This window comes from Aspergillus sclerotioniger (genome assembly GCF_003184525.1).
Source record: "Aspergillus sclerotioniger CBS 115572 chromosome Unknown BO94scaffold_34, whole genome shotgun sequence".
Lineage (NCBI taxonomy): Eukaryota > Fungi > Ascomycota > Eurotiomycetes > Eurotiales > Aspergillaceae > Aspergillus > Aspergillus sclerotioniger.
Window position 1 is genome coordinate 84,950 of NW_020291024.1, and position 26,716 is coordinate 111,665.

Here is a 26,716-nt window from a genome sequence, read left to right on the forward strand (position 1 = left end):
GAACAAGATGATGGACATGTACTTTAAGGGTGCCAAGGGGTTTGCATTATATACCTCAACTGGCGTCATTGCTAAACAACAAACCAATAGATTTGAATGCTCATGCCTTGTCCAGGCCCCACCGCCACCCCTCCTTCTCCTACACCTGGAACAGGAACACCACTTTCATTCTTTATCCCGTCCAGTTCTCCCCAGCCAAACCTTCCGGCAGCAGCTCCTATTTACTCTTTCCTTCCATCGGAAACCTTTGTTACTCTTGCGGAGTCCCCCACTATCAGGATCGATTACGTGCCGCATTCTCGGAAGCACGCCATGGCCGCAGCAACCAACCTGCGCTGGCTCGTCGGTGAGGGTCCCGACGCGCTGGAACAGGGTATTTCATTTGGAATCCCATGGCCTAGGGGACAGTACCAATCTGGTCAAAAGTTTGCGATCGAAGGAGAAGGGGGTGAGGAATACCTGCTTGATTCCCGGGAGCTGGCTTTCTGGGCAGACGGTTCTTTGAAATGGACGACACACTCGGTCAGCAGTAATATTGGGCATAATCGCAGTTACACGGTCAGAGGCGCGTCTATCCCAAGTGAGATGGAACCAGGGATAACAATTGAGAGAAAGTCTGCTGGCATGGTGGTTTCAACGAGTCTCGGCCTTCGTATTCGATTTCCTGCTCCTGGAGGCCCTAATCTGTTTGAAAGTGTGTCAGTGAACGATCGTGAGATATGTTCGGGTGCAATGATTGTCGCATCTATTGATGGCAAGGAATACATGCCGGCAGTCAAAGAGGTCAATATAGAAAACGTCACTCATTCGAGGGCCGTCGTCAAGGCGTCCGGGGTTCTGGTCTCGGCTGAACAACAAGAACATCTTCCTTTCGACGTCAGAATTTATATTTATTCACATGCTCTACCGCTCAAGATTGTATTCTCGTTTGTGCATGACCTGGACCCAGAAGAGCCCCTCGGGTCCCTAGGGCTTCGGTTCGCTGTGCCGATGGATAAGAGCGAGTTGTATAACCGACACGTTCACTTCATGGGTCAGAATGAAGGGACAATGAAGGAGGCAGTCCAAGGACTGTCTGGACTATGGCATGGTCTAACCGTTCAGAACAAGGTTGACCAAGCTTCTGGAAACATGGTGACTCTCAGGGAGGATCGATGGCTGCCATACGTCCCCTCTTGGAACGACTATTGCCTTACCCAGCTATCGTCAGACGGGTTCACTATTAAAAAGCGCACAAAGGATGGATGCTCCTGGGTAAAAGTCGCTGGAGGAACTCGATCTGCTGGCTCGGTTTATGTCGGGTCGGCAACATCAGGGGGGTTGGCGATTGGAATGTCTGACTTTTGGGAGCGATATCCAACCCAAATTGATCTAGCAGACTTGGTCACGGAGCAGGCGTATATTACGATGTGGATGTACTCACCGCTGGCCGAGCCTTTAGATACGCGCCCATATCACGATGGTCTGGGTCTTGATACTTATCGCAAGCAGCTCGACGCTCTCGATGTCACATACGAAGACTACGAGCCTGGATTTGCTACTGCTAATGGTATCGGCAGAACGAGTGTCTTCTTCATCAGACCCTTCGCAAATAGAACACCTTCTAACAAAGAGCTGAGCACCTTCTCAGCTTTTGTGCGAAACCCTCCCCGACTAGTTCCGACAGCCGAATGGATGTACCATGCTGACGTCTTCCATGGTTCCTGGGCTCCTTCTCACCAAACCTTGAAACATCATCCGAGCAACGTCGAGCGGGACATCGAGAAGAACCTGGAAACGCTCTTTACGTTCTACCGCAAGCAGGTGGAACAGCATCGGTGGTATGGATTCTGGGACTATGGCGACGTGCAACACACATACGACCCGTACCGACATTCCTGGAGGTATGATGTTGGGGGATTTGCATGGGATAATTCGGAACTATCGACAGACTTGTGGCTCTGGCTCTACTTTCTCCACACCGGTAGAGCAGATGTTTTCAAGATGGCCGAGGCAATGACCCGCCATACGGGCGAAGTTGACGTTTATCACACGGGACCTTTTAAAGGCTTTGGGACCCGCCACGGGGTCCAGCATTTCAGCGACAGCTCTAAGCAACTCCGCATCTCCAACGTGCTCTACCGGCGGATTTACTACTACCTTACGAGTGATGAACGTACGGGCGATCTGATTAACGAACTTCAAAACTGCCAAGAGGGACTAGCGATGCTTGACTCCCACCGCAAAGTCCAACAGCACGCTCTGATTCCGGAGGGATTCGCGATCGCAAATATCGGTCTTGATTGTGGCGCATTGATTGCTTCGTGGCTGACAACTTGGGAGAGACGAGTAGCCGGGTGGTCGCAGGCCAAGGAACGCCTGATTAATATGCTCAATGGCATCGCCAACCTCCGACACGGCATCGCAAGGAATGCCATACTGCTGGACCTTTGCATCGGGGAGATTCGTGAATGCCCTCCCCCGACTCCGCCGTATGCTGTCAAACACCTCTCCATGTTGTTCGGGTTTCCTGAGGTTGTGGCGGAAATGTTAAATTACGTCAAATCCGAGCCATCATCTACAATGACACGGTTTACGGATGTCTGGCTCTCGTACTGTCGCGCCTATAACGGCGGATCGGAGACTCAACGACAGGAATTTGGCTTTGAGTTCCCTGCTCAGGCAACATGGCGACAGAGTCATTCTACACTTACTGCTTTTGCGGCAAGATATCAAGGCAGCAAGGTATTAGGTGAAGCAGCTTGGAAACAGTTTCTGGATGCCGATGGCTACTCTCGACGTCACAACTGGACAGTTGTAGAGACTTCGGGTCTTACCGATGGGGAGGAGGCTGCCTGGATCACTACAAATGAGGCAGCACGGTATGGTGTCTCGGCTATTTTTAATCTGGCGAATGTCAGGGAGTACCTTGAACACTTTGAGGAAGATGAAGTCAACCTGCGTGAATAGTGACAGATACACTAAAGAGTCGGATACAGGTGTGGAAGTGCTGATCTATTGATACATGACGCCCGTAAAAAGTGAATCTGCTTATACAGTCTGCACACTGATCTGGACCACAGAGCAAGCAGAGGAAATATTCTCACGTATCAATCCACGGATTTACAATCCTCGAGCCAAGGAACCTCACTAGGGAGGTACTTGTAAGCCCGAAATATGGCATTACTCTGGTACATGAATCCGATCCGCTGCATCTCCGCCAGCTCCCTTTTGTCCATCACCTTTTCATACGTGTTCAGCTGTGGCACCACAAACTCCCATACGAGCTTTTTATCCTCTGTGACTTCCAAAATCCTCCCCGAGGCTGCCTCACATATCAAGACATTCCCATTCACCAACATTTGCGCTGAGCCCATGAACGGCGTGAAAAAACCCAACCCACCTGTGGTGGAGTCTGTCCATTCCCAGATCACCTGCTTCGATTCACGAGAAACTATAATCGCGCGGGAAAATGGGACTGATATCTCCGGTCGGAAGACACCGTTATCCAGGATAAGCAGGTCGCCAGCAGAATTTATCGCATGAGCGCAATGTTGCTGACACACCGTGGGCGCAGTCACATGCCAGACAATGTTGCCAGTCATTCGGTCGATGATGAGCACAGACGAGGTATTCCGGGATGATGCTATGATGTTTTCTGTTACTGGATCGATTGAGACACTGTTGATCAAAGGCCAATGTTCGCGAGCGTAATGTGGATGCGATGCAAACTGCTTCGGATCGAGATGATCGATGGCACGCCAGGACCAAAGCAACTCTGCTCCTCCGCTGGTGTCACCAGGGTTGCCTTCAAAATCGGCCGACCATGATGACTTGAATGACTTCCATGGCGCGACGAGCCGGATGCAATCCCCATACATGACCCCGCCCGGTGCCTCGCTGCCGGGTATCCCACCCTCGACTCGGGCTGCTTCTTCTGCGGTCAGAGGATCCACCGTGGTATATAGCAGAGTGTCATTGTCGAGATGATGCTGGTCGTGATGGGCAAGAGGGTCTAGATATTGACGCAGAACCTCTCCGTTTGGAGCCACCTGCATCATGGCGCCGCCGCGGTACTTGGCCCACATGGGAAAGAGATCAGGGGCGTCGGGATGTACGCCGTTGTAGGCCAAGGCACCGGTGGGAAGGAGTCGGGCATGGCGACCGGCACGATGTGGAAGTTTCCATCGATGCACTTCCCCTCCGGATTGAGAGATCAAATGAGCCGTGTTTGAGGTGAGAGGCGAGTACAGGACATAGCCTGGAGACACTTTTTCGGGATCAACCCCCTGGAGCCCAAGGCCACGACGACGGAAGGTGTGCTGCTCCATGAGCGTAAGAGAATGGGCTATTGATCTTGAGTGAATGAAATAACAGGATGCGACAGGGGGAGAGAAGAGAAGATTTAAGTTGGGGAGGACTGCAATCCAGCGTCATCCAACAGACCGGCATGCCGCGGTATACCTACGGCAAATCCGACGTCTATCGCGCAATCATGATGGCGTCAGATAAGGCTTCAATGGTCTTATCTTCTTGCAGCGGACAAATGGAGATGAAATCGGCATAAATAAGACATGAAGTCTGTATATCACAGCGCTGATGGAAGACGCTGACCGAAAGGTGGTTGTGCTGGCATCCTCATCCGATCGGACCCGCCGCCCAGATGAATCAAGAAAAGCAAGACATCATCACGCAGGAGTCTGCTAAAGAGCAGAATGCCCCTGGTCAAGCATGGATGTACCGAGCTTTGTCTATTGAAACCGGCGGAATTGAGCGCATCACCGATGATGACCGTCAGGACAACACCACGCGGTTTTGGAACGCTGCTACATTTTGGTACGAAGCGCAGTCCACCTACTAATAGTGTACTTACCGAACAAAATGACGGAACAGGTTCAGTGCCAACATGGCCGTCGCTACCCTTAACATTGGCGCACTGGGTGGCTCATATGGCCTCGGGTTCTGGGAAAGCTTCATTGTCATACTCTTGGTGAATCTCATCGGAGACATACTTCCCGCCTGGACAGCGACCTTTGGCCTAAGTGGCCTTCGAATGACGACTTTCTCGTGCGTACATCAAGCCCTCTTAAAGCAAGAAGCTAACAATACTCTTTCAGTCGATACTCCTTCGGCCACTGGGGAAACTTAATTGTCGTGATCTTCTCCATGATCTCCACCACAGGCTGGAACGCGATCAACGCCATTTCCGGCGCCTCGGTCCTCAGTGCTCTATCGAACGGGAAGTTCCCCACCTGGGCCGGGGTGATTGTCATCTGCACCGTCGTCTACATAATTTGCGTCCTCGGTATCCACTGGATTCATCGGCTCGATACGTTTCTTTGGATTCCCTTTTTGGTGGTCTGGTGCGTCGCAGCGGGGACTGGGGCTTCGCATTTCACCACTGCCGTGCCCCACGGAAATGAGTATAGCAGCTCCGACAAAGCTGCGTCAGTTCTGACATATATGGCGACCATATTTTCCTTTCCCATCTCCTGGATCAACTGCGCAGCAGACTACAACGTCCGCATGCCTGCGGGTACTCCCCGCTGGAAGATCTTCTCGGCGACCTATGTGGGCATCTTTGTGCCCACAGTCCTTGTACAGACGCTCGGGCTGCCCTGTACACGGGGACATTGACAAACGCAGCATGGAAGGCGGCGTATGAGGACTCTTCAATCGGAGGGCTACTAGGGATGGCATTATCCCCAGCGGGGGGATTCGGTAAATTCCTCATGGTGTTGGCTGGCTTAAGTGCAGTTCCGGTACACCCTCGTCACTTCATTCTCCGTTCATTTAGAATCAAACAAACTAACACACCCAGAACAACATCCCCAACAACTACTCCTTTGCCCTACACGCCCAAAACCTCACCCCACGGGCCGCTAGAGTCCCCCGCATCGTCTGGATCACCTTCGGCTTTGTCGTCAGTCTCATTATTGGCTGCTGCGCAGCTGAATACTTCAAAGACGTTCTGCAGACCTTCTTCAGTGTCATCGGCTACTGGACCATAATCCACGTGACGGTCGTGCTCGAAGAACACGTTGTTTACCGTCGCGGCTGGAAGGGATATAACCTCGATGCATGGAACGACCCCACCCAGTTGCCATTCGGGTGGGCTGCAATTGGCGCCTTTGCCGGGGGAGTGGTGGGCGCTGTGTTGGGAATGAAGGTAGCGTGGTATGTTGGACCGGTTGCAGCTTTGATTGGGAAATCGGGGGCGAATATAGGCCAGGCGATGACGCTGGGGATTTCAGGGGTGTTGTTTTTGTGCTTGAGGGGGATGGAGAGGCGGTATTGTGGGCGGTAATTTGTTTATATAGAGAGGTTCTTATATGTATAGCGTTTTGTTCAAAGTGTGTATCTCGAGTCGGTTCAAATGCACCAGCGATGAGCTGTATTGTTTCTCAGCCGGTCATTGGTCTCTTGTTCTTATCTCCGCCTATCACGCCATTGACCCGCCCCCGACTTTCATCTCTGGTCTTTCTATCCACCTGCTATCTGACTTTAAACCAACATTGAAGTTGATAGTCCACTGTCCACAGTGGCAGTCCTAAGAGCAGGATGCCTCCCGATCGTGGCCGCGCATCTCGGGCCTGTATTGCCTGTCGGAAGCAGAAGACTCGATGCTACGAAGCAGGAAACCCGAATGGCGCTTGTCTGCGATGTGAGCGCCTCCGTCGCAAATGCTCCTTGGTTCAATCTCCAGTCCCCGAGACATCCAAAACTCTCCCAGATCCAGAGACTGCAGCTCGGTAAGCTCTACACAAGACATGGCTGGCTCTGCGACTAATTACTCCAGTCTCGATCGACTCGAGAGAGCCGTTGCTGCATTGGTTGATCGACTGGGCGAGGACCCCATCCAAGCCATCAACCCATCTGAGAATCCAGTAATCAATGACAATAGCAACGCCACGAAGAACACTCCCGACGCCCCAGTCATCGTGCTCCGAGACCTGGCAGACAACCCACCAGTCCCTGATTCTCCATCGACGCCTTCATCCCTCGACGATCTAGTCGACCCCGACCTTGCCTTGACTCTAATCACCATGTAAGTTCCCTCTCCACTTCCACCCGACATCTCTAACCATCTCCCAGATTCCACACTCACTACGGCCGATGGGTCCTTTTCGATCCATCCTCCACTCCTCGGACCATCCTTCCCCAGATCCAAAAATCCCCCCTTCTGCTATCAGCCTGCTACCTCATCGCCATCCGCCACACCTCCCCAGCCCTGGCAACCAGCCTTGCCCCCAAACTCTACGAATCCAGCCGCTCCCACATCTCCACCGCCCTCCTTACAGCCCCTCAACCCATCGAATTCTTCCAAGCCGCTATAATCTTATGTCTATGGTCCACAACCGTCGGCCAAACCCCCTTGTCTATCGACGGCTGGCTCCTCAGCGGCTTCGCTCTCCAACACAGTGAATCCAGCCCGCTATTCAACCCATCACCCTCCCAGGCCCTCAACCACCGATTCCTATGGAACCATCTCTGTCTCGCGCACTTGCATTACTGCGTCGGCACCAGTCGAAAGCCCATACTCCAGGAGACACAAATCACCCAATGCAAATCAACAATCACATCAGACCAAACCACGAATTACGAGACTCGTATGGTCGCCGAGATAGATCTCTACTGGACAGTCTCCAATCTACTCTTAAACAGCGGTAGAAGAAAAATCAACATCCTCGAGTCTGTAACAAAACTTCAAAATTGGAAAACAGAGTGGAGGGGAGTTCTCGGTTCGATTTCCATCCACCCATCTAGACACCCATCAACACTAAGAACACAACTAACACATGAATGAATGAATGAGTGAATCCAGACCAACCCCGATCCCAGTTCCTCCAAATGGGCTTCCACTTCTCCACCCTTCTCTTATATAACCACTCCCAACCCACACCCACAACAACCCCATCCCCGTCCTCCCCTCCTCCATCCCCAACCTAACCCACCACGCCACAACAATCATCCAAACCGCCATCGACACCGAAGATGCCCGCACCCGCCACCTAACAGACCACATCTACCACATGATCACCTTTGCCGGGATCGTTATCTGTCGATTACTCCCGCACCATCATCACCATCAACCCGAGATATCGCTCCAATACCAGGTGCATGAACTCGAGGGTTTAATCATAAGACTAATCAAATGGCTACGCTCGATCGGATTATCCTGCCATATCGCGCATAAGTTGAGCGCTATTGTGGAGAAGGTGTATCGGGGGGTGAGGATCAGTACGATGGAGGGAGGAAGTGGGGGGTGTGATGAGGTGGGGATGGGTGATCGGGATAGAGTAGATGTGGGTATGGGTGTGGGTGTGGATCTAGAAGGGGGTTGGATGTAGATCTAGGTTTGGATGCGGATTTGGGGAATTGGTATGTTCCTGGTTTTCTAGCTGTGGGGGTAGGTACTATGAGTATGGGTGTGGGTGTGGGTGAGTGGGATCATGGAGGGGTAGGGGGTTCGACGGATTGGGAGGGGTATTGATTGGTTTGGTTTGGATTGGGTTTCATGGTATATGTTAAATATCTACATATTGGAGAGTAATAGGTACCCTCAACCCTACAGAGTTTGTTTATTTACCCCGTCCTATGTTCAAATTGATTACGGAGTACTCAAGTCTTTACTTCATCGGTTTTGTTTCTTTCCACTATACGGGCCATAGGGCATTATATTCCCCTTTACGCACTTGTCTCCCCTTCTACCCACGCTGACTTTCCCATTCTCTGACCATTAACCTCCCAAATGACCGACCCCCAATCTCAGAGAAAATAATAAACTATCAGCAAACTCCCCCCGCCATCCTCATCGCCCCCCTCGCCTCATCCATCATCCCCAGAATCTGACCCGCCGCGAAGATATTATGCGTCGCCCCCTCAACCACCCACGCTTTCGCCGTATTGCCAATGCTCTTCATCTCCTCCACGATCTGCAGGTTCTCATCCACCATGACCTCCGCTGTACCCGTCTGCACGAAGATTCCCGTAGAGATGGTAGGAAATTCCCGGCCTAGGGGACTCAACCAGGCTTGTTCTCGGGCGTTTTCCTCAATAGGGGCGTAGCAACTGGCGCCCCATTCGGCTAGAGAACCGGTGAGATAGTCGCTGCGGGCGTTACGGTGATGGTTGATTTTGGCGGCTGTCGTTGGGGAGAGATCTAGCCAGGGACTCCAGAGGAAGGCTGCTCGGGGGAGAGGGAGAGGGAGGTGGTGGTTGCCATCTGTTTTTGATTCTGTGGCGAGGTAACGTAGTACTGTGAGGGCTAGACTGGCGCCGGCGGAGTCTCCGGAGATGATGAGCTTCTGAGGCGAGACGCGGAGGACGTCCAAGACGTAGGCATAAGCCGTGATGGCGTCTTGAAGGGCGGCTGGGAAGCAGGTGTGCGTGGAGGCAGCGGGCGTGGGTCCGGCTAGTCGATATTGCACCTGTAGCACGGGCTTGTTCAGAATGCCGCTGAGTTGATCAGGACCCCATCCGCCCTCCGGGGGACGTGCGCCTCCCATCACGTAGGCGCCTCCGTGGAAGTGTAGGACTATTCCGTCGGGGAAGGGACCCTTTGGAGATGTGGGTGCGGTGGAGTACCACACGGCTCCGATGGGAAGTGGGCGAATTGCTGGGTTGGTGAGGAGGATGCCACGGTAGTAATTGCGGGTTTTGGTGCTGGGAGCTGGCTGCATGACGATGAAACGATCTTTTTCGTCCCCCGGAAAGAGGGTTTTGTGAGCGTGAAAGTCCGTGGCGAGACTATAGCGCCACCATAGGTCAAATAGCTTCAGGCCAATTGCTTGGTGGTATGTCCAACCGGGATAGGGACGGGCGAAGGGGATTGAATAGTAAAGGCAAATGCCGAGGATGCGAAATGGTAGAGTGGCCAGGTACCAGCTCTTCACAAGGATGGGTCGTAGAGTTGCCATAATGCGTTGTCGATGAAGAACGCATGAGTCGCAGGGTGGGATTATATGGTGATGTCCCCTCTTTCTTGTCAAGATTGTGTAACGGTTCCAACAGATCATTCAGGGGGGCTGGGTTGTTTGAAACAAAGAAACATGTCGATCAGCCTGGGTCATCCAAAGCTGAAAATCATTTCAGCTGAGACACGTCTAGCCTTGAGCATCCCTGTCCGATGAGGCGCTAACTGACCTCCAGGATCGTTGCACCCCTGACACCTCCAAATTCATTTGGGTTGACCGGTTATGCAATTTATAGTTGGGCTTAGTTGGTCCAATTTATCCAGACTTCGTATGTTAGGCAGATAAGATGAGGTTTATGCCGCTCCCATCCTGCCAATGCTCCTCCAATCACCGATAGGTTCCTGTTACCAGTATAGCGATGATCAAGTGTATTCTATTTGGGGCTTCTTATACTGTCTGGCTTGCAGGTGCCAAAACATGTGATTGCAGTTCCGATCCAGAAACGGATCGCCAATACCTCCAGGTTGTCTCCCCTTATTTTTTCGCGACAGGGTAGTGAAATGCACTCATGAGGATTCCGTAACTGCGATAACAATCTTGCCTCTCGTCCGACCTGTCTTGAGTTTCTCAAATGCTTTGGGAGTATCCTCGAAGGAGAACTTTGCATCAATATTGATTGTGATCTTGCCCTCAGCCACCCAATTCCCAAGCAGAATGAGATCCTCCCTATTTGGAGAACCTACGATGAACACATGACGACGCTGCGCGCCGCCCAGGAACGAAGGAACGGATTTATTGTAAAGGGTGTGGAGGAGACCAATCAAACCTGAGACAGTCGCTGGTGCTCCGATCTGCGCGACTTTGGCCTCTGGCTTTGTGATCAGATGTGCGAATCGGTATAGATCGGGTGTATCTCCGATTTTGTCGACTATATGGTCAAAGGTCTGACCATTCTCGCGATGTAAATCGATCAGATTGCCCTGGGTGTAATCGATGACTTGCGCACCAAGCCCTTGGCAGAATTCTATGTTCCTCGTTGAGCATGAGGTCGTCACCTCGGCTCCGAGAATTTTGGCAATTTGGATCGCAAAGATGCCCACTCCGCCGCTACCACCATTGATGAACACCTTTTGTCCAGTCTTGATAAACGGCGCAAGGGCTTTGTAGGCTGCCATGGCGGCGGATGTGATGCTTGCCGCTTCTTCCGGGGAGACACCATCCGGAACACGCACACAGCTGGACATGGGGGCGATGAAGTATTGGGATAGGGTCCCATGTTGCTTGGGACTACCGAGACTTCCGAAGACTAGATCGCCCAGCTTGAGATCTTGGTTGGAGGGATAAACTGCTTTGACACGGCCATAGAAATCATATCCAGGGGTTGCAGGAAGCCCGATGGCGAATTTGGTCAAAAGTCCAAGCTCTGCTATCTTATAGTCGGCCGGATTCAGGCTCACATAGAGACTTTCGACAAGGACCTCATTTGGGGACAGGTTCTCGGCAGAAGGCTGGGGGAGATCCGTCTTGAGACAGAGTCGCTTCTCAAGGTCGCCAGTTGCAGTAGCATACTGCCATCCACTCATCAAACTCATCTTGATTCGGTTTTTCCAATATAGAATGGCAGATGATGGATATGCCAACAGCGTCACCAAGAAAGTATGGTTTTAAGGCGAGAAATGACCTCATCCGCGACGGATCGCGGAAACATCTTACCCGAGCGGGCAGACATCCTCCCGGGCCGATCAGGTGACTACATCATCAAAGGTTGAATCGTTTTCTCAGTCCATCTTTATAGCTTTCTTCCTCTTTCAGCTTCTTTTCAATCAAGCTATCCGCTTCGACGCACCAGTACGGACTGACTGTCCGATCAAATATGCTTTGTGTGCAGTGCTCTTCGGAGAATCTGCTCTGGATATGCTCGTTGAAGACTCGGAGGAGCCCTTTCGGGCTATGCACGGCTTGGAAATACCAGAAACTCCCCCTATCCCAGCAACTCCTCACAATCTGTGCGTGAGAAACATTCGAACGCTGAGATACCTTTTCCTGTTCATCCAGCGCCTCCATGAATTCAATCACAACCTTTTCAAAAGTCTCTAGATCCTCTCCACGTTCAATGTCATCGATAGGCCGACCAGTCAGCCAGTAAGGAGGTGCCTGAAGCTCGACTGGAAAGGCACAAGCCCATTCTAAGTCAATGAGAGATGTGATATGCCAATCTTCATCGACAAAGATATTGCTCGGGTGGAGATCGGTCAGGGTCAGTACGAATGGGCCATGGCGGTACTGCCGAGAAATAAACTGATGTAGAAGGCCCCGCATCATGGTCAACGCAGCTAGTCGTTCTTGACCATCCTTCACGTCATGGATCGCATTTGGCTAATGATAGATACGGTTGTCGTGACACTGTAAAAGATCTAGAAGGTACGGTTCGACGGATTGGTAGGTTGAGTTATATGGAATGGTTGGAATTCCCTCGTTCTCAAAGGTTTGAAGGCGTAGCGTCAAGGGGCGATTAGTGAGACTTATAATACCATCGTTGCTCACAGTGAGGGATCCAATCCGAGGCAGCTGGGTACGGTTCAATGACAGAATAATGTTCGCAAGGTCATTGAACAGCGTTTTCCTCCGTATTGTGTCTTGAAGGTGAAGTCCCCAAGAATCAGAGAGCATCCGGCCACTCTTGATATAACCAATAATCATGGACCCCGTCCTCAGTGCACCCAAGCGCTGTAAGCCAACGTAAGGACACGACGTCGGAAACCCAAGCCATGAGCGTACCACCCAATTTATTCGCCAACGAAGGCGAGAGAACAGGGATACACAGGCAGGTTCAACGAACTGCAACCGGCTGTGACTTAGCTAGAGTACTGGAACAGGCCTTGGGCTCACATACAGTTTGTCCATCAGGGAATGCAAATCCATGGAGTGATGGGATGGGCACATTCGGACAATTCTGCCGGATCCAAATATAAGTAGCTGCTTCGCATCGCAGCTTCTCGTCCACGTTCCCAGGTTTAATCTCTTCACCGATCTTGTAAGGTAGCGGTATTCGAACAAGAACATGATTCTCAGAAGGTGGGTTAATGCAAATTGGAATGCATACATTGTAGCTGCCAAACATCCAGTCGGCTTCATCAGCAACCTCGCAAGATTTTGCGCGAGGATGATATGCTACCGTATTTCGATTTCAGCTTTGAGAGATATAAGATGTGACCAAAAGTCCTTCTGCTTCCGCGGATAATCTAATCGATGCAAGATATTGTCGTCGTCTGCCAGGGCATCGTCCAAGGAAACATTGTTTCCTCTGAGGAGAGGTAGTGTTGTCATTGTAGGGTCAATCCCAAGCTGGCGTGATCAAAGCAACCAAATAATAAGATAGACCCATAAGACATGACTTTGGCTTCTCATTCAAAGCAGCACTAGTCGTTGTTCGGGGCCAGCCGCGAATAAGTGGAACAACAAAACCACAACCGATTACCTAGAGAAGAGGCTGGGCTCGGCTCAGGGGCGGCAATTCAGGGCGGTGTAATAGCGCTAATCCAAATCCGGTTAAGCTGGAGCGGATGCCGGAAGGGATATCCACCCGAGCTGCCCCTGGAGATCTGGGTCAGTAGTAGTCAGTAACATCACGAATTTTGACGATTCTCGGACCATCGGGGTGACCCAATCATTACAGGATAGCCCCCCGAGAATAAAACCACGCCTTAGCCTGATCAACCCCCAAGACTGTACTGAGAAGCATCCGCCCAAACAAATCTACATCAGCCGGTCGTGCAGATTGCAACGCGCCCACAAAATCCGCATTGCAGATCAGAAAATGCTGGTTCTCGTTCCACGCAACCGCAAAATCAAAGGCAGTCTGCGCGTTCCACAGCTGTGCAGATAGATACCACGAATGGTTGAGACCCAGACGGCCGTCGCAGCTGAGGTTGTTTTCGCCGATAATCAAGCGGTATATCTGGATCAGGTAGAAGCTGAACAGCGCAGTGCGTCGCGCCGACTCCTGGTATACCCAATCGCTCCATGATTGCATGACAGCTTCCATGGGTGCGGAAGAATCAGTTTCGGCTTCCACAGCTGGGAAATGAACAAGGCTCAAGAGGTTGAGGGCGGCGGTTTTCAAGACAGGGATGAGTGGTTCGGCGGATACGCGGGCGTGGATATCACCATCGAAGAGACGCATAATTTGATAGAGAATGAGTGATTGCGTGTAAGCGAGGGCTTCTATATGTGTGCTTGGAGGTGGGGAGGTGAGCAGGTCGTCGATGCGGGTTTTGAAGGAAGATAGGATGACGGGGGTGTTGATCTCGTTTCGAGCCATGTAGAGGGCACAGCAAGCCAAAGCGTCTGCTATTATTAGAAACGCATAAGCTGGTAGGACGGCAGTGGCCTACCTTGCACTGACCTCGGCATGCCATCTTTGTACAGCTGGCGATGACACCATGGGGTCTGGTTTTCCAGAACCATCATTCTGGGTGCTTGGTTTAGCACATCTATGCCGAATTGCAAGCGTGTCGCGACGATTGTCGAGATAGGCATCAAGGATCTCGTCCTTATCACGGCAGTACCTGGGTCCTGGTATGCTAATGGCGGCGCGGAAGGTTGTAGGGGTGGACATTCGGCAAGTAGATCGAGAAGATCCGTCTCTGGGTTGGAGAGATCAACCACCCCTGACTCTACATGTGGTAGGAGTATATCGAAGTCAGTCACGCATTGGGCCTCCCCATATTGTGGCGAGAACAAATCCTCAGGAGGACTAATCGGTAATGACGATGCCTCCTTGTCCATCTGCGGTTGTCTTCCCGGATAGACGCAGATCAGGTTGCGGCGGGCACATCGAAAACAAGCCGGCCAGGCTAGGTCGCAGCGCCGCTTGGCAACCTTGCAGGCTTCACAGGACTTTCGCCGCGGCGGGGCATTATTCCGCTCTGCAGACGAGTTAAAAGACTCCATTTGTTCTTTTGTGACGCTGAGATGCTTTTCACGACATGAAGAGAAAAGATGACAGCGGAAGAAAAACAGTGGAGACGGCGGAGTTCCGCACGCTAAATCTACTTCGACCAATCATCGTGCAGCCAGACAAGTGGGTCTCCGCAGCGGACTTTGTATACCTCCTTTCAAGGCTTCAAGTCTGCCATATATAAACCCCCAAACTTACCCAGATATGCTCCCATCATCATTCCATCCCCTTCAGTGCACCATTCTGCATTCCCACTACATACAACTCTATTTCAATCCATTACTGTACACCTCTACCACATCCAAAACTACACAAATCTCTATCCCACCCACCCCACCACAATGTCCATCTTCGTCTGCGGCGCAACCGGCACCCAAGGCGGGTCCATCACGCAACACCTCCTCCAAAAAAACATCCAAGTACACACCATCACCCGCACACCGACCTCCCCCGCCGCCCAAACCCTCCAATCCCTCGGTGTACGCATCACCCAAGGCTCCTACGACGACGAAGCCGCCCTCCGAACCAGTCTAACCGGCTGCACGGGACTCTTCCTCAACATGATGCCCGATTTCCTCAACCCGGAGAACGAGACCATCCGGGGTCGTCGCATCCTCTCACTCGCTAAAGAAGCCGGCGTCAAATACGTCGTCTACAGCAGTTCCTTCGCCGCGAACGAACCTGAGAAAATCCGCACATTCACACCCACGAGCTTCACAGGGAAGATGCTCCTCAATAAACAAGCGCTGGAGATTGCGACCCGTACGGCGGGGTTTGAGAGATGGACGATTTTGCGTCCCGGGAACTTTATGTCGAATTTTCTGGGGCCCAGGGCGCGAATGTATTCTGGGTTGGTGGAGAAGAGGTGTTGGACGACGGCATGGATGCCTGAGACGAAGATTGCGATGGTGGATCCGGTGGATATTGGGCGGGTTGGGGCGGAGGCGCTCTTGGATGAGGATGAGAGGTTTCATGGGGCGGAGATTGAATTGGCGGGGGAGTTGTTGACGGTGGGGGAGATTTTGGGGGCGTTGGCGAAGGTTACTGGGGTGGAGTTTAAGGCGGATTATATGACCGAGGAGGAGATTGGGAGGCAGGTTGCTACGAATTTTTTGATTGAGGCGCAGTTGGCAATGCGGGATATGGCGCAGTTTGCAGATTTGGAGAAGATTGGGGAGCGGGGGTTGGGTTTGGGGAGGTTTGAAGCGTTTTTGGAGAGGGAGAAGGAGAATGTTGTGAAGACTTATTCTACTTAGTGTGCAACACCTTTTATTGATTTTTCTCATGTCATAGTGACCCATATCTGTCCATATTTTAGATTTTATACTCTGCCATGTGCCAAATCAAATATAGTGCAAGCTCAAACAGGCCAAGATGTCCAAATAAGTCCCTTATAGCTTCCCAGTTGCAATGTTACCTGCTCCTAGAAAGACCTTCTTATCCTTTAGCGACTCACTATGCCACTGAGAAGGTGACTGCGTGTCATATCCCGCATGAGAACGGACGTATCTCGATGCCACGGTCAGGGCCACTTCATCGCCATCGACACAGGCATCATACATCAACAGACTAGAGCAGACAATGGCTTGCACGTGGCTGAGTATCCCCCTTCCCCGCCAGAGAAGTTCGGCCTTTTCAGCCTTCTCTGTCGCTTGTATGAAACGCTCGAGCCTCTTATGGACGAGCACACACTCGTCCGGCAGTCTTTGACAGAACTGGAGTACGTTGCGCGTCCACTGACCCAAGATGTTCTCGAGGACTCTGCCGTCCCCGAGCCGCCTGTCGGTAATGACTCGAACCACATCTTCAGCCATCACACTGACTGTACCCTCCCAAATTGGATTGACCAGTGTGTCGCGGAAAATCCTCGCTATGTTGAGGATGCCGCCATCTTCATTGTTCTCACAGTATCCCACCCCGCCCAGACCCTCCATACATGCACGAAGGCCATGAACAGACTCCACGCTGACCAGTGCCTTTAATGCGGGTGTAATTAGTCGTAGCAGAGTTGCAGCTTGTTTCTTATCCCGTGGGATTAGCGGAGTGGCTTTGGTATTACGGACCATCAAGTTCCAATCTTGTTCGATGGAGCCCTGCAGCGCAATGCCGAAGAATGTCCAGTGCATCGCCGCCCAATATTTCACTGTTTCATCTGCCATCCACCGTACGTGCTGCCTGTTTTCTTCGAGAAGAGAGCCTTGAACCTTGCGAGCTCGCGTGTAGGCCCGACAGATGGCCAGACCGCGGCCCCAACCTGCCGTGGAACCAGCGGCTGTGTACAAACGAGTGACATTAAGGATGGTGGCCACTTCTTTCACTCCCCGTCCCTCTTCACCGATCAGCCAGCCTCGCACTCCTTTGAGCTCCAGCTCCGCTGTGGGTAATTGCTTGGTACCTAGTTTATTTTTCAGTCGCTGAATACGAATACCATTTAGCTCAGTCTCGCTCGCACATGCCGAAACGCGCCGCCGCATTGGTGCGTAAAACAGACTGAGTCCCTTGGTTGTCTGCGCGAGCATCACTGTCATCTCCGAGTCCGTCGCGCTGCTGAACCACTTGAAACCGTCAATGCGCCAAGGGCCAAGTGGCATACCATGGGCGTCGTGAGAGGCGCCCTGGAGCACTTCGTCTTGTGTAAGCCGACGTGCGATCGTCTCCGTTCCTCGCACATCACTGCCACCCGTTCGCTCCGTCATCCATTGACCGCTTGTCCACGCGACTCTAGGGTCTCGCGACACGAGGAGTTGGTAAGCTTCACGCATGACCTCGCTCCGACCAGGTTGGTCTCCATCGGGATCACCTAGATGAGCTGCAAGAAGCTTGGCTGCTCCGTCTGTCATAGATGCAGGGCAGCCCGTCATGGCAGCACTTCCAGACCAAACATGGTTCAGAGCGAATTGATGCACGCGGCGGTTCCAACTTGCGCTTTCCGTCTCGTACGCTGAACTCACGAGACCCTCTTCCTGGCCGATTGCCTTGAGCGCTTTCCAGCCGGCTGATGTCCATAGGGGATCGTTCCGGTTTTCTTCGCCAAAAGTGGTGAGTGGACGAAGAAAAGGCTGGTTGATCTCCGCGTCGACACTGTCCTGGAGTGTGGAGGGATCAAGGGCACGGCGAGCGACGTTGTGGATGGATTGACCCACGTTGCTGCAGTCGCGGGGAAGATAAAGCTCCAAGATTCGACCCAGGACTACATCGTCAGATTTATTGTGGTTCTTCTTGGAGCCTGCCGTGAAATTATAGCAGGGAAGGATCTTGGGGAGGCTTTGGAAAAACCCCTCCGTGGATGATGAGGGCTTGGAGGCCTGTCCTGCCATGAGTCTCAGGTTTGTCAGTTCTAGAGATTAGTGACTTGATAGAATAGCAGGGTGACCTCTCCAACCGACAGCCAGTGGTTCCCCACCTCGGCTGCTGACTCTCAACCCGAGACATCCGAGGACCTCGGCGGGCACTTGCATCACGAGTTGATTGGTGGTTGCATACCTACGGCTGAGTGTATGATGGCGATCGTTCCGCCGTGTTGGTCACCCACTAACATTAACTGTACTTGGTTATGTGCATGTTCATCGAATCTGCGAAGATGGCATCAATGTAGCGTTGTTCCAGAGAGGTGTCGAGTTTCCGTGCTGGTCGCAACATTCAGTGAGCGTTATCCAGCACCACAGGAGACGTGAGACATACCTGGGAATCTACCGTCGCTTTAGCAAAAGATGACATGGCTGTGTATCAAGCTTTTGGCACCAAATGGCCACATCGAGCGCATCACATGGATGGCGTCGACCATCCGCAACCACTTCAGCGTTCCCATCAATCGGGTATCAGTTCGTTCTTCGACATTGTCAAATAGACAAATCCATTCTCCTCCAATCATCATGTCGGTTAGGTCATCCCAAGCAGTATCGTGCTGCGGTCAAGAGAATGTTAGTATCTCTCCATAACCGTTCAAGGAGTCGGTACAACACCAACTCTAGTGTGGAGAGAAAACTCCCCTAGAGCTCCAGTAGGGTTATTTGATCAAGCGGTCATTTCAATGTCATAAAAGTACCGTTGTGGAAGCATTCATTGGGCGGCCAGTTGAGAGCTCGAGGGAGCAAGTGAGGGGTTCCTCTGGAACGAGCACACTGGCCATCTCTAAGGGGTTCTTGAGCAGCTGCTAGAAGAGTTAAATAGACGTTTCATGTAATAGATTTTCGGATGATGTATCTGGATAGATGTCAGTTCTTCTATGTTAGCAATCAGGAATTCAGGTAGTTGTGAGGTTGATCGAGGAAGATGGCGTTGAAAGGGAAGGAGTTGAGGATCGATGAATGCCATAATGCCGCTCTAGATTTCCGCGAACCACATTACCAGAAAATTATTTTTATCTTTATTACAGATATTCTTATTCATTTATGATCATCCAGATTGATCTGGTAAAACCACAACATGCCTACTGTGTAACGGAGCTGAGAATCATGATAAAACAAATACTTTATTCGAACAAATCCTCCATACCTCTTACCGGTAAGCATATGGCATGACCCCAGCTTTCAATCAATTCATTTATAAATCATGAATTTACTACCTTATAACCCCCCTCTTCCTTTCCAAAGCTTCCCTCAACCACCAATCCCCAAATCCCACAATTACCAGACAGACCAAATCCATACCCACTTTTAAAAAGCCCTCTCAACCTCAAACACCCCCCTCCCTCCCACATCTCCCCTCCTTGTCCACCCCAGGCCCACAACCCACCCTCCCATCAAACCTCCCCTCCTTCCCCAACGCAATCCACCCATCCCAATTCCCCCCCTTATCAAAACGCAAACATTGCGTATCACACCCCTCATACTTCTCCGCCTCTTTGAGAATATAATCCTCCACAGCCTTGCCAATCATCTCCGACTGAGTAAAAGGAATCCCGCAGTATCGGCCAGGAATGCGATACGTGTGGTAGGCGTATTTCCAGACGTCGGGGACGCGGTGGGTCTCGTTCCAGAGTTCGTTGATTGTGCCGTTGGTCGGGTGGCAGTTTGGGGCGCGGCGGAGGAGGTTTTCGTTTAGGGTGAAGGTGAGGGATCGGATGGTGGGGAGGGTTGGGGTGAAGGAGATGTAGATGTAGATTGCTAGGATTAGGGCGAGGAGGGAGGGGAAGAAGATGGTGAGGGGCATGGTTTTGGTTGTGTGAGGTTTGGGCTCAGTGGTTGTGTTTGGGAAATAGTTGGAGAATTGGTACAAATGAGATGTATCTTGACCGGGTGTTTATATGTCGATTAGCGCGGAGATGAAAGGAACGATGATATCATTGTGGTAATAAGACACACTAGCAGAGCCTCAAAAAGGCTTCAAGGCGGCCTATCAGTCTTTTTAAATGCGGTTGCCTGGGCATTTGGTGGGTAAAAGCCGCGGGCAGTGGAGAATTGTCCGCGCTAAGCACTGGGCAGGGTCTCAGTTTTCGTGGAGATGGGTCTCTCGGTTCCGACAGGATCAAAAGTTAGTATGACGGGATCAGAATATTGCTCGTATTGAGTCAGCTATATTGTAGAGCAGATACGGTTGGCCAGTTCTCGAAGATGCTCCACATGCTTTGGACGGTCGGAAACAGGCTAGAGCTTGAGTGATCTTCATGGCCCTATAGCACGGCCTCTAATGTACGGTTCCAGACGACCTTTATGGTTTTGAACAAGCTAAGATATCATAAAAGGAATTTCTCTTAGGAATATTTCCCATCACATTGAAATCAGCAGGCCGTAACAAGCGCCTAAATGATACAGTCCTTAAAATACAAAACGATATGTGACATAACGCAAGCATGAGAAAATGGGTATACAGAAAGTAGCGTATGCATGCATCACCAGTAAATATCCACATGAGTACCTAGTACCCATAGGCATTGTGGCCATCCCTCAGCGAAGCTCAAACGAGAAACACCCTCCAGCAAACCGGACACGCATCATGATACTCCAAGAACCAGCTCTCGAGGCACCTTCCATGAAAGACGTGTTTACAGGCCAATGCGTGGATGATGTCTTCGCTATGGACGGGGTCGAGGCATATTGCACTATTCATGATCCAATTATCGTTAGCTTGCTTTGTTATATATTCAGTACAGATCATCTGGATTGAGACTATATACGCAAACGGGGAAATATGTGTATACCAGATACTGCTCTCCCCCTCATCACCTAGCAACGGGCTCCGCTCATTGCGAAGCGACGAACTATACCATGTCTCGTAGCGTTTAAGAGGCGCAACACGATTGAGGGATTTCAAGCGCTGGGAAGAGTCCCACGGGGATGGTTGGTCCGGGGTCGCGGCAGGTGTGGAGGTGAAGTCGAGAGTACCGTATGCGATGCAGTAAGATTTAAGGAGAAGACTAAGCATACATATAGTCAAACGTTAGTGTTTTTCTATATGAGTGAAGAAGAGGATGGAATGGTACCATATCGCTGTGATGATGTAGATGCCTAGACAAAGAATGAGAAGGACTTGAAGTTGAAGAGTTTTATCAGGAACTTTAGGACTGCCTGGATCTGGAGTCGGCTGTGGTGTTGATTCTTCCATTGTCTCTTTGGCAGCTGTCTAAGATGTATAGAATGCGTTGTTGTGGATCATCCGGGGAAAATGTGAGAGAGGTCTATCGTGCCTGTGAGGGCGTTTTTAATATGTCAGAGCCGGGGAGGAAAGCCTCGCAGCCGAAGTAACCCCGAGAGAGGCTGCATTCAGAAGGTAGACAATCTGGGGAAAGCAAGAGGGGGTGAGGGGTCAGGTCGGAGTGAATATGGTCCGACCAGGGAATAAAGACAGCCGGGTACCTTATACGGCATGCATCCAGGGGAATACCGCGAATAAACTTTGGGCTTTGGAACCCGCTAATCAGGCCACTAAACAGGGGAGGTCATCGTGACGCGTTCATTTCAGTGCAGTGAATGAGAAAAGACTTGGCTGTTGTACATGCAGTCCGTGCAGTGCAGATTACTAGGATTATCCTCGTTGACAGGTGAAATGATATTCTCCGATATCCGAGTGCATACACGAATTAGACTTTCCCAGGCCACATCTAGACCTCTCCCTCTAGTCAAATATCAGGGCAGTCCCGCGTCCACCATATCTGCCCACCTCCACCTTAAACAACCGTCTCTATGCCTCAAACCATTCCCACAACTCTACCCAACTCAACAAGGTTATAGTCTACAATGACCTCTAAGATCCCGGAGAATCTCTACCATGTCCTCCTCACAACCACCCACATCAACAAGAACCCCAACAACATCATCGAAACCCTCCGCATCCCAGGCACCTACACGTCCCTTCTTGCCGCCAAAGCCGCTGCCCACAGCTGCCTTTACGACGCCGGCTACGAGCGAGACTTTTTCCCGACCTACGAAACCAGCCACGCTATCTTTGAGAAGGAGAACCTCCCCGACCGTTTGGGCCTCGCCATTTACGCTGTGGCCCCGGACGGCACCACATTCCGCGTCCGCATAGACACCACCCCTAACAAACTTCAACTCACCACCGATCTTGACGACGGCCGTGTCTCCATCCCGCTGTACTATGTCGTCCAGGCTAATGTGGAGTACGATGCCATTGAGGGACAAAGTACCGTCCGGGAGGTGATTGTGCAGAGCACTTTCACGGAGTACCTTCAGGGGAGGGAGTATGCGAGGAGTGTGTTGCTGTCAGAACAGGACGGGATCTTGAAGGGCAGTTATGCAGCGTATGTGGAAGCCGGAGAGGAGGAACGAGATTGTGGGTATGGGGAGAACGTGGTTGTGCATGCGTCGTCTGATTATGGGGTCAATCATCTAGTTAGTGTGATTAGGAATCAGGAGTTGGGGAGTGTGATTTTGGCGGAGGCTGCGATGAGGATTGGTTAGTGCATCTTTGAGGTATTCTCATTCAATGATTATGAGCCTTTCATAGGGACAAGTGGGGTCTGAAAGTAGCTTCTGTCTATTCGATTTGTTGTCTAGTCAACTTTCATCTGTGGCTCGGTAATTGAGTCATCCTTGTGCAACCCTCTCAGCAGTAGATCCCAGTAGTTTAATCATCAGAAAAGAATGATTGGCCCATTAGACCGACCTATCCAGCGAGTATCTCCCGGCCCGGGGATTTGACTGTCCCACTACCCTTATTCCTCTCTTTTGCAATGATGGCATGATAGGTAGGGAACTTATGGCCAGAGTTCCACGTACAGATGACAGCATGAATCTGCCAATCCCTTGCATAAGTACAACTACCCCATGCCCATCTACCCATCCATCCGCAACACGCAAAGAACCCTTCCTTCTCATCTATCAGCATCCCTACCTCACCCCTTGTCCAATCTTCTAAAGCAATGTCCTCCAAAACCCAAACCCCGCGCTTCGACATCCTCGAAACACCTGATGGCTACACCCTAGAAGGTGAATATCCCGGCATCAAAAGAGAGGATGTTTTCATTCACTTCCCCAAGCCCAGCACTATAGTGATCCAAGGCTATGTTAAGCCCAAAGACCCCTTTGAGGGTTATGAAGGCAGAGGGTGGTGGGTCTCGGAGCGAGTGACGGGAAAGTCTTATCGGGCATTTATATTCCCCATGGAGATCGACGTGGAGCGGACTGTTGTCAAGTTGGCGGATGGGATATTGTCAATCCAGGTTATGAAACATGACACTGGAAGGGAGAAAGAGTGGTGCGCTAAATGGGAGATGGTGCGTTGATTGAGATGTGGGGATGTTGTTGGCGGTGGTACTAGTGACGGTCTTGGATACGGAATTTGGAGCGATTGTTGAGATGACATCATCGGGATTAAATCGGGGGGGTTTTAATTAAAGACGAAAAAAGAAGGGTTTGGAAAAGGGAGGAAGGAGGATGAATGCAAAGAAAAATACAAAAAGATGGTCCCAGAGGGGCTCGAACCCTCGACTTTAACGTTATTAGCGTTACGCTCTAACCAACTGAGCTATGGGACCCGCTTGTTGAATAGCCTCCAAAACATAAACATTATAGTCTACAACAACAATTTGTGCTCAACCAAGCATCTATATCTGTCTGTCTGTTGCTTGATGATTCAATATTATAAACTCCAAACTTCTGGTACCCTTCAAGTAGCCGTCTATGGGCTTGGAAAGCAGCGTATTATATGTAAGTCTGACATTGAGTGCAAAATTGAATCCCAAGTACTAAAAGTACAAGGTACTAGTGCGGGAAATATATATCCATGATCCTGGCACCAATTTCTCCATCAACCCCCATTGTCGCAGCCTACCTCACACCTATATTGCTTTGTCTAAAAAATGACACGACTAGGTTAGGAAGGAAGTGTAGAAGGCACAGTGGGCCTGAGCCTAGGAGAATAGGCCCAAGCAGGTCATGAACATAAAGCTGGTCTGTCTCGCACCCCCATAGTCATATGCTATAACCTCAACTAATTGTGCTATTTGACCAGAGCCGAGCCTGTCATACACCCTAGAAGCACATATAAATTGATACAGAAGAGCAAATAGCTACATCGATAGACTTTCGTCTAGCAGAAGTGCGGCGGTAAATACCAGCCATGGGTTCGAAGTCAGCCCCGCAAACAGTATAGTTCTGTTTTATTTCCAGTTCAGCTCACAAGTCTAGGCACAACTCTACGTCATCAAGAGCATGACAAATATGCTGAGTTTGCAATTGCGATAGCTTACATGGAGTAATTAGACATCTTCGCTTCGCTTCCCAATGGCTTGCGATATCGGACCGTGGGGACTGGAGTTGAGAACTGTTTCTGCCCCAAGTATGGGGTATTACATCCTCTTTATCTACCTCCAGATATGGCATTACCAATTTCCATGAGACTCCTGGGGTTAAGCGGGGGCCGAATGGTTTTCGACCCGAGGTCCAACAACCATCGGCCGGATCCGATGGGAAGCCAGCCGGCTGGTGGAGAATGCCACGACGATCCATTCTTAGCGGGGAAGATGGCTTCCTCTGCTTGGCGATCGATGGCTCTTGCTGTCCCTTACAACTCCATGAGTTACGTCTGGCACGCTCGGCTACACAAACCTTATTCTAGTCCGGAATGAACAAGTCCACGCGACACGGGCGCCGCCGATGACCGTCCATTACCAGGGGATGATGTTGTATAAAATAATGGACCGGATGCCAGGTCAAGCGCAAGCCAAGTCCGATGAAATACAATAGGCGGGACTGGCTGATGTCGCGATCATTGCATAGTATCCTTTACTGCATGTCTTAGCCATGCAACCCTACTTTGGCTTGCGTGGCGCTCTTCTGAACCGCGCTATCATTTGGCTGGTTGTCTGCCCGGCCTTCGTGTGCTATGGTTACAACCAGGGGGTGACGGGGGGTCTGCTAACGCTGCAGTCGTTTGCGGAAACCTTTCCCCAGATGAACACTCTCACCACTACTGGCGCTCAGCAGCACTACAACTCTACCATCCAGGGTATGATTCCGCCCCAGTAGGCAATCAAAGATTAACCGTTGCAGGTACGGTGGTCGCTTTGTACACTGTCGGCGGCATATTCGGATCCTTGTCATGTATCTACTTAGGTGATCTTCTAGGCCGGAAGCGAGTGATCTTCTTCGCTTCAGCTGTGTCGATAATTGGTGCCCTGCTGATGGCCACATCGTTTGGACTGGCCCAGTTTATCGTGGCGCGTGTTGTCCTAGGGTTGGGAACTGGTGGCTACGTTGCCACTGTGCCCGTGTGGCAGGCTGAGATTTCGCAGGCGGGCAAGCGAGGCGCGCATGTCGTGACGGATGGTATCTTCATTGGTGCTGGTATCACTATCTCGCTGTGGATTGATTTCGGCTTCTACTTTGTCACGGGTAACTCCGTGTCGTGGCGGTTCCCACTGGCCTTCCAGATTGCCCTGTCGCTCATGGTGATGGCCTTTATTGTAGTCTTCCCCGAGTCACCTCGATGGCTAATCAAGCGGAATCGAACGGATGAAGCCCGGGAGATCCTGGCTGCGCTGGCGGACGTCGACCCGGCCGATGAGAGCATCACCCTGGCGATGCGCGACATCGAACGGTCGCTTGCGCTATCAGGGTCAGGCTCATGGAAAGATATGTTGAGCATGGGCGAACAGCGACTGTTCCATCGGACGGTGCTGGCCGCGGCGGGACAGATGTTCCAGCAGATGTGTGGAATCAACCTGATCACATTCTATGCGACCACCATCTTCCAGCAGTATCTGGGACTCGATGCGGTGCCGTCGCGGATTTTGGCCGCTGCAATGGGTCTAACACAGCCACTAGGCGGATTTCTCGCCTTCTTCACGATCGACCGGCTTGGCCGACGAGTACTGATGCTTGGGAGTGCAGTTGGGATGTCAGCATCAATGGCTATCTTAGCCGGGACGACATCTCAGTCAAACAACTCCGCCGCGCTGGTCGTGGCGGTGGTGTTCCTCTTCGTGTTCGAGTTCATCTTCACGGTGGGATACTCGGGGGTGACCTTCCTGTACGCGACAGAGGTCGCACCATTGCAGCTGCGGGCGGCCATCAGCGCAGTGTCGACGGCGGCCGTGTGGACGTTTAATTTCCTCCTCGCCGAGGTGACTCCGGTGGGATTCGATACGATCGGATACCAGTACTACATCATCTTTGCGGTGCTGAATGCGGCGATTGTGCCGATTGTGTACTTTTTCTTCCCGGAGACAAACGGACGATCGCTGGAGGAGATTGATGAGATCTTCCTACAGTCGAAAAGCGTGTTTGATCCGCCACGACTAGCCAGGACGTTACCACGGATGCATCTGGCGGAGGTGGTGGATGATCCGGAGGTGGATGCGAAGGTTGGGAAGAATGGTTATGATTGATGTACCCACTTAGCTATTTTCATGTTAGCAAGAAACAGCTGCATGTCAATGTGGGAAAATGACCCCATAACG

At 51.4% G+C, this 26,716-nt stretch overlaps 15 protein-coding genes and 1 non-coding gene across 16 annotated transcripts; 7 read left to right on the forward strand and 9 right to left on the reverse strand.

Moving 5' to 3' along the window:
* Window positions 1–312: 312 nt before the first annotated feature.
* On the forward strand, window positions 313–2,949 carry BO94DRAFT_525629 (polysaccharide lyase family 26 protein; the record flags this gene model as incomplete). The annotated part of the gene is made up of 1 exon (XM_025610316.1): window positions 313–2,949. The coding sequence occupies one exon, from the start codon at window positions 313–315 to the stop codon at window positions 2,947–2,949; it is 2,637 nt and encodes an 878-aa protein (XP_025463100.1).
* Window positions 2,950–3,089: 140 nt separating this feature from the next.
* BO94DRAFT_525634 (uncharacterized protein) lies at window positions 3,090–4,527 on the reverse strand (the record flags this gene model as incomplete). The annotated part of the gene is made up of 1 exon (XM_025610317.1): window positions 3,090–4,527. The coding sequence occupies exon 1, from the start codon at window positions 4,308–4,310 to the stop codon at window positions 3,090–3,092; it is 1,221 nt and encodes a 406-aa protein (XP_025463101.1). The 5' UTR covers window positions 4,311–4,527.
* A 115-nt stretch (window positions 4,528–4,642) lies between these two features.
* On the forward strand, window positions 4,643–6,286 carry BO94DRAFT_627863 (purine-cytosine permease family protein; the record flags this gene model as incomplete). Its single annotated transcript, XM_025617445.1, has 5 exons — window positions 4,643–4,815; window positions 4,873–5,046; window positions 5,097–5,599; window positions 5,626–5,741; window positions 5,801–6,286. 5 exons carry the CDS (start codon window positions 4,643–4,645, stop codon window positions 6,284–6,286), a joined length of 1,452 nt encoding a protein of 483 aa, XP_025463102.1.
* Window positions 6,287–6,540: 254 nt separating this feature from the next.
* BO94DRAFT_501231 (Zn(II)2Cys6 transcription factor) lies at window positions 6,541–8,074 on the forward strand (the record flags this gene model as incomplete). Its single annotated transcript, XM_025609427.1, has 4 exons — window positions 6,541–6,731; window positions 6,779–7,027; window positions 7,075–7,594; window positions 7,673–8,074. 4 exons carry the CDS (start codon window positions 6,541–6,543, stop codon window positions 7,784–7,786), a joined length of 1,074 nt encoding a protein of 357 aa, XP_025463103.1. The 3' UTR covers window positions 7,787–8,074.
* A 694-nt stretch (window positions 8,075–8,768) lies between these two features.
* On the reverse strand, window positions 8,769–9,899 carry BO94DRAFT_550158 (alpha/beta-hydrolase; the record flags this gene model as incomplete). The annotated part of the gene is made up of 1 exon (XM_025613481.1): window positions 8,769–9,899. One exon carries the CDS (start codon window positions 9,897–9,899, stop codon window positions 8,769–8,771), a length of 1,131 nt encoding a protein of 376 aa, XP_025463104.1.
* A 331-nt stretch (window positions 9,900–10,230) lies between these two features.
* On the reverse strand, window positions 10,231–11,536 carry BO94DRAFT_250725 (NAD(P)-dependent alcohol dehydrogenase). The gene has a single exon (XM_025606431.1). The coding sequence runs from the start codon at window positions 11,486–11,488 to the stop codon at window positions 10,463–10,465; it is 1,026 nt and encodes a 341-aa protein (XP_025463105.1). The 5' UTR covers window positions 11,489–11,536; the 3' UTR covers window positions 10,231–10,462.
* A 118-nt stretch (window positions 11,537–11,654) lies between these two features.
* Window positions 11,655–13,223, reverse strand: BO94DRAFT_569142 (uncharacterized protein; the record flags this gene model as incomplete). Its single annotated transcript, XM_025614722.1, has 6 exons — window positions 11,655–11,731; window positions 11,753–11,844; window positions 11,866–12,272; window positions 12,330–12,734; window positions 12,790–13,006; window positions 13,072–13,223. The coding sequence occupies 6 exons, from the start codon at window positions 13,221–13,223 to the stop codon at window positions 11,655–11,657; spliced, it is 1,350 nt and encodes a 449-aa protein (XP_025463106.1).
* A 300-nt stretch (window positions 13,224–13,523) lies between these two features.
* Window positions 13,524–14,632, reverse strand: BO94DRAFT_539281 (uncharacterized protein). The gene has a single exon (XM_025612671.1). The coding sequence runs from the start codon at window positions 14,215–14,217 to the stop codon at window positions 13,567–13,569; it is 651 nt and encodes a 216-aa protein (XP_025463107.1). The 5' UTR covers window positions 14,218–14,632; the 3' UTR covers window positions 13,524–13,566.
* Window positions 14,633–15,140: 508 nt separating this feature from the next.
* On the forward strand, window positions 15,141–16,112 carry BO94DRAFT_627869 (NmrA/HSCARG family protein; the record flags this gene model as incomplete). Its single annotated transcript, XM_025617446.1, has 1 exon — window positions 15,141–16,112. Exon 1 carries the CDS (start codon window positions 15,198–15,200, stop codon window positions 16,110–16,112), a length of 915 nt encoding a protein of 304 aa, XP_025463108.1. The 5' UTR covers window positions 15,141–15,197.
* Window positions 16,113–16,179: 67 nt separating this feature from the next.
* On the reverse strand, window positions 16,180–18,440 carry BO94DRAFT_250771 (putative acyl-CoA dehydrogenase). Its single transcript, XM_025606432.1, has 2 exons — window positions 18,340–18,440; window positions 16,180–18,177 (listed from the first exon to the last, which is right to left on the reverse strand). The coding sequence occupies exon 2, from the start codon at window positions 18,171–18,173 to the stop codon at window positions 16,248–16,250; it is 1,926 nt and encodes a 641-aa protein (XP_025463109.1). The 5' UTR covers window positions 18,174–18,177; window positions 18,340–18,440; the 3' UTR covers window positions 16,180–16,247.
* Window positions 18,441–19,530: 1,090 nt separating this feature from the next.
* On the reverse strand, window positions 19,531–20,208 carry BO94DRAFT_578551 (uncharacterized protein; the record flags this gene model as incomplete). The annotated part of the gene is made up of 1 exon (XM_025615217.1): window positions 19,531–20,208. Exon 1 carries the CDS (start codon window positions 20,005–20,007, stop codon window positions 19,531–19,533), a length of 477 nt encoding a protein of 158 aa, XP_025463110.1. The 5' UTR covers window positions 20,008–20,208.
* A 353-nt stretch (window positions 20,209–20,561) lies between these two features.
* On the reverse strand, window positions 20,562–21,605 carry BO94DRAFT_250786 (RING finger protein). Its single transcript, XM_025606433.1, has 3 exons — window positions 21,278–21,605; window positions 20,996–21,211; window positions 20,562–20,896 (listed from the first exon to the last, which is right to left on the reverse strand). Exons 1-3 carry the CDS (start codon window positions 21,397–21,399, stop codon window positions 20,752–20,754), a joined length of 483 nt encoding a protein of 160 aa, XP_025463111.1. The 5' UTR covers window positions 21,400–21,605; the 3' UTR covers window positions 20,562–20,751.
* A 354-nt stretch (window positions 21,606–21,959) lies between these two features.
* On the forward strand, window positions 21,960–22,773 carry BO94DRAFT_539283 (uncharacterized protein). Its single transcript, XM_025612672.1, has one exon. It carries the CDS (start codon window positions 22,032–22,034, stop codon window positions 22,713–22,715), a length of 684 nt encoding a protein of 227 aa, XP_025463112.1. The 5' UTR covers window positions 21,960–22,031; the 3' UTR covers window positions 22,716–22,773.
* Window positions 22,774–23,121: 348 nt separating this feature from the next.
* On the forward strand, window positions 23,122–23,689 carry BO94DRAFT_539285 (Hsp20/alpha crystallin family protein). Its single transcript, XM_025612673.1, has one exon. It carries the CDS (start codon window positions 23,177–23,179, stop codon window positions 23,537–23,539), a length of 363 nt encoding a protein of 120 aa, XP_025463113.1. The 5' UTR covers window positions 23,122–23,176; the 3' UTR covers window positions 23,540–23,689.
* A 28-nt stretch (window positions 23,690–23,717) lies between these two features.
* On the reverse strand, window positions 23,718–23,791 carry BO94DRAFT_t276. Its single transcript has one exon. It is a non-coding gene; the product is annotated as a tRNA-Ile (tRNA).
* Window positions 23,792–24,974: 1,183 nt separating this feature from the next.
* BO94DRAFT_539286 (putative MFS sugar transporter) lies at window positions 24,975–26,644 on the forward strand (the record flags this gene model as incomplete). Its single annotated transcript, XM_025612674.1, has 1 exon — window positions 24,975–26,644. The coding sequence occupies exon 1, from the start codon at window positions 25,439–25,441 to the stop codon at window positions 26,642–26,644; it is 1,206 nt and encodes a 401-aa protein (XP_025463114.1). The 5' UTR covers window positions 24,975–25,438.
* Window positions 26,645–26,716: the final 72 nt, after the last annotated feature.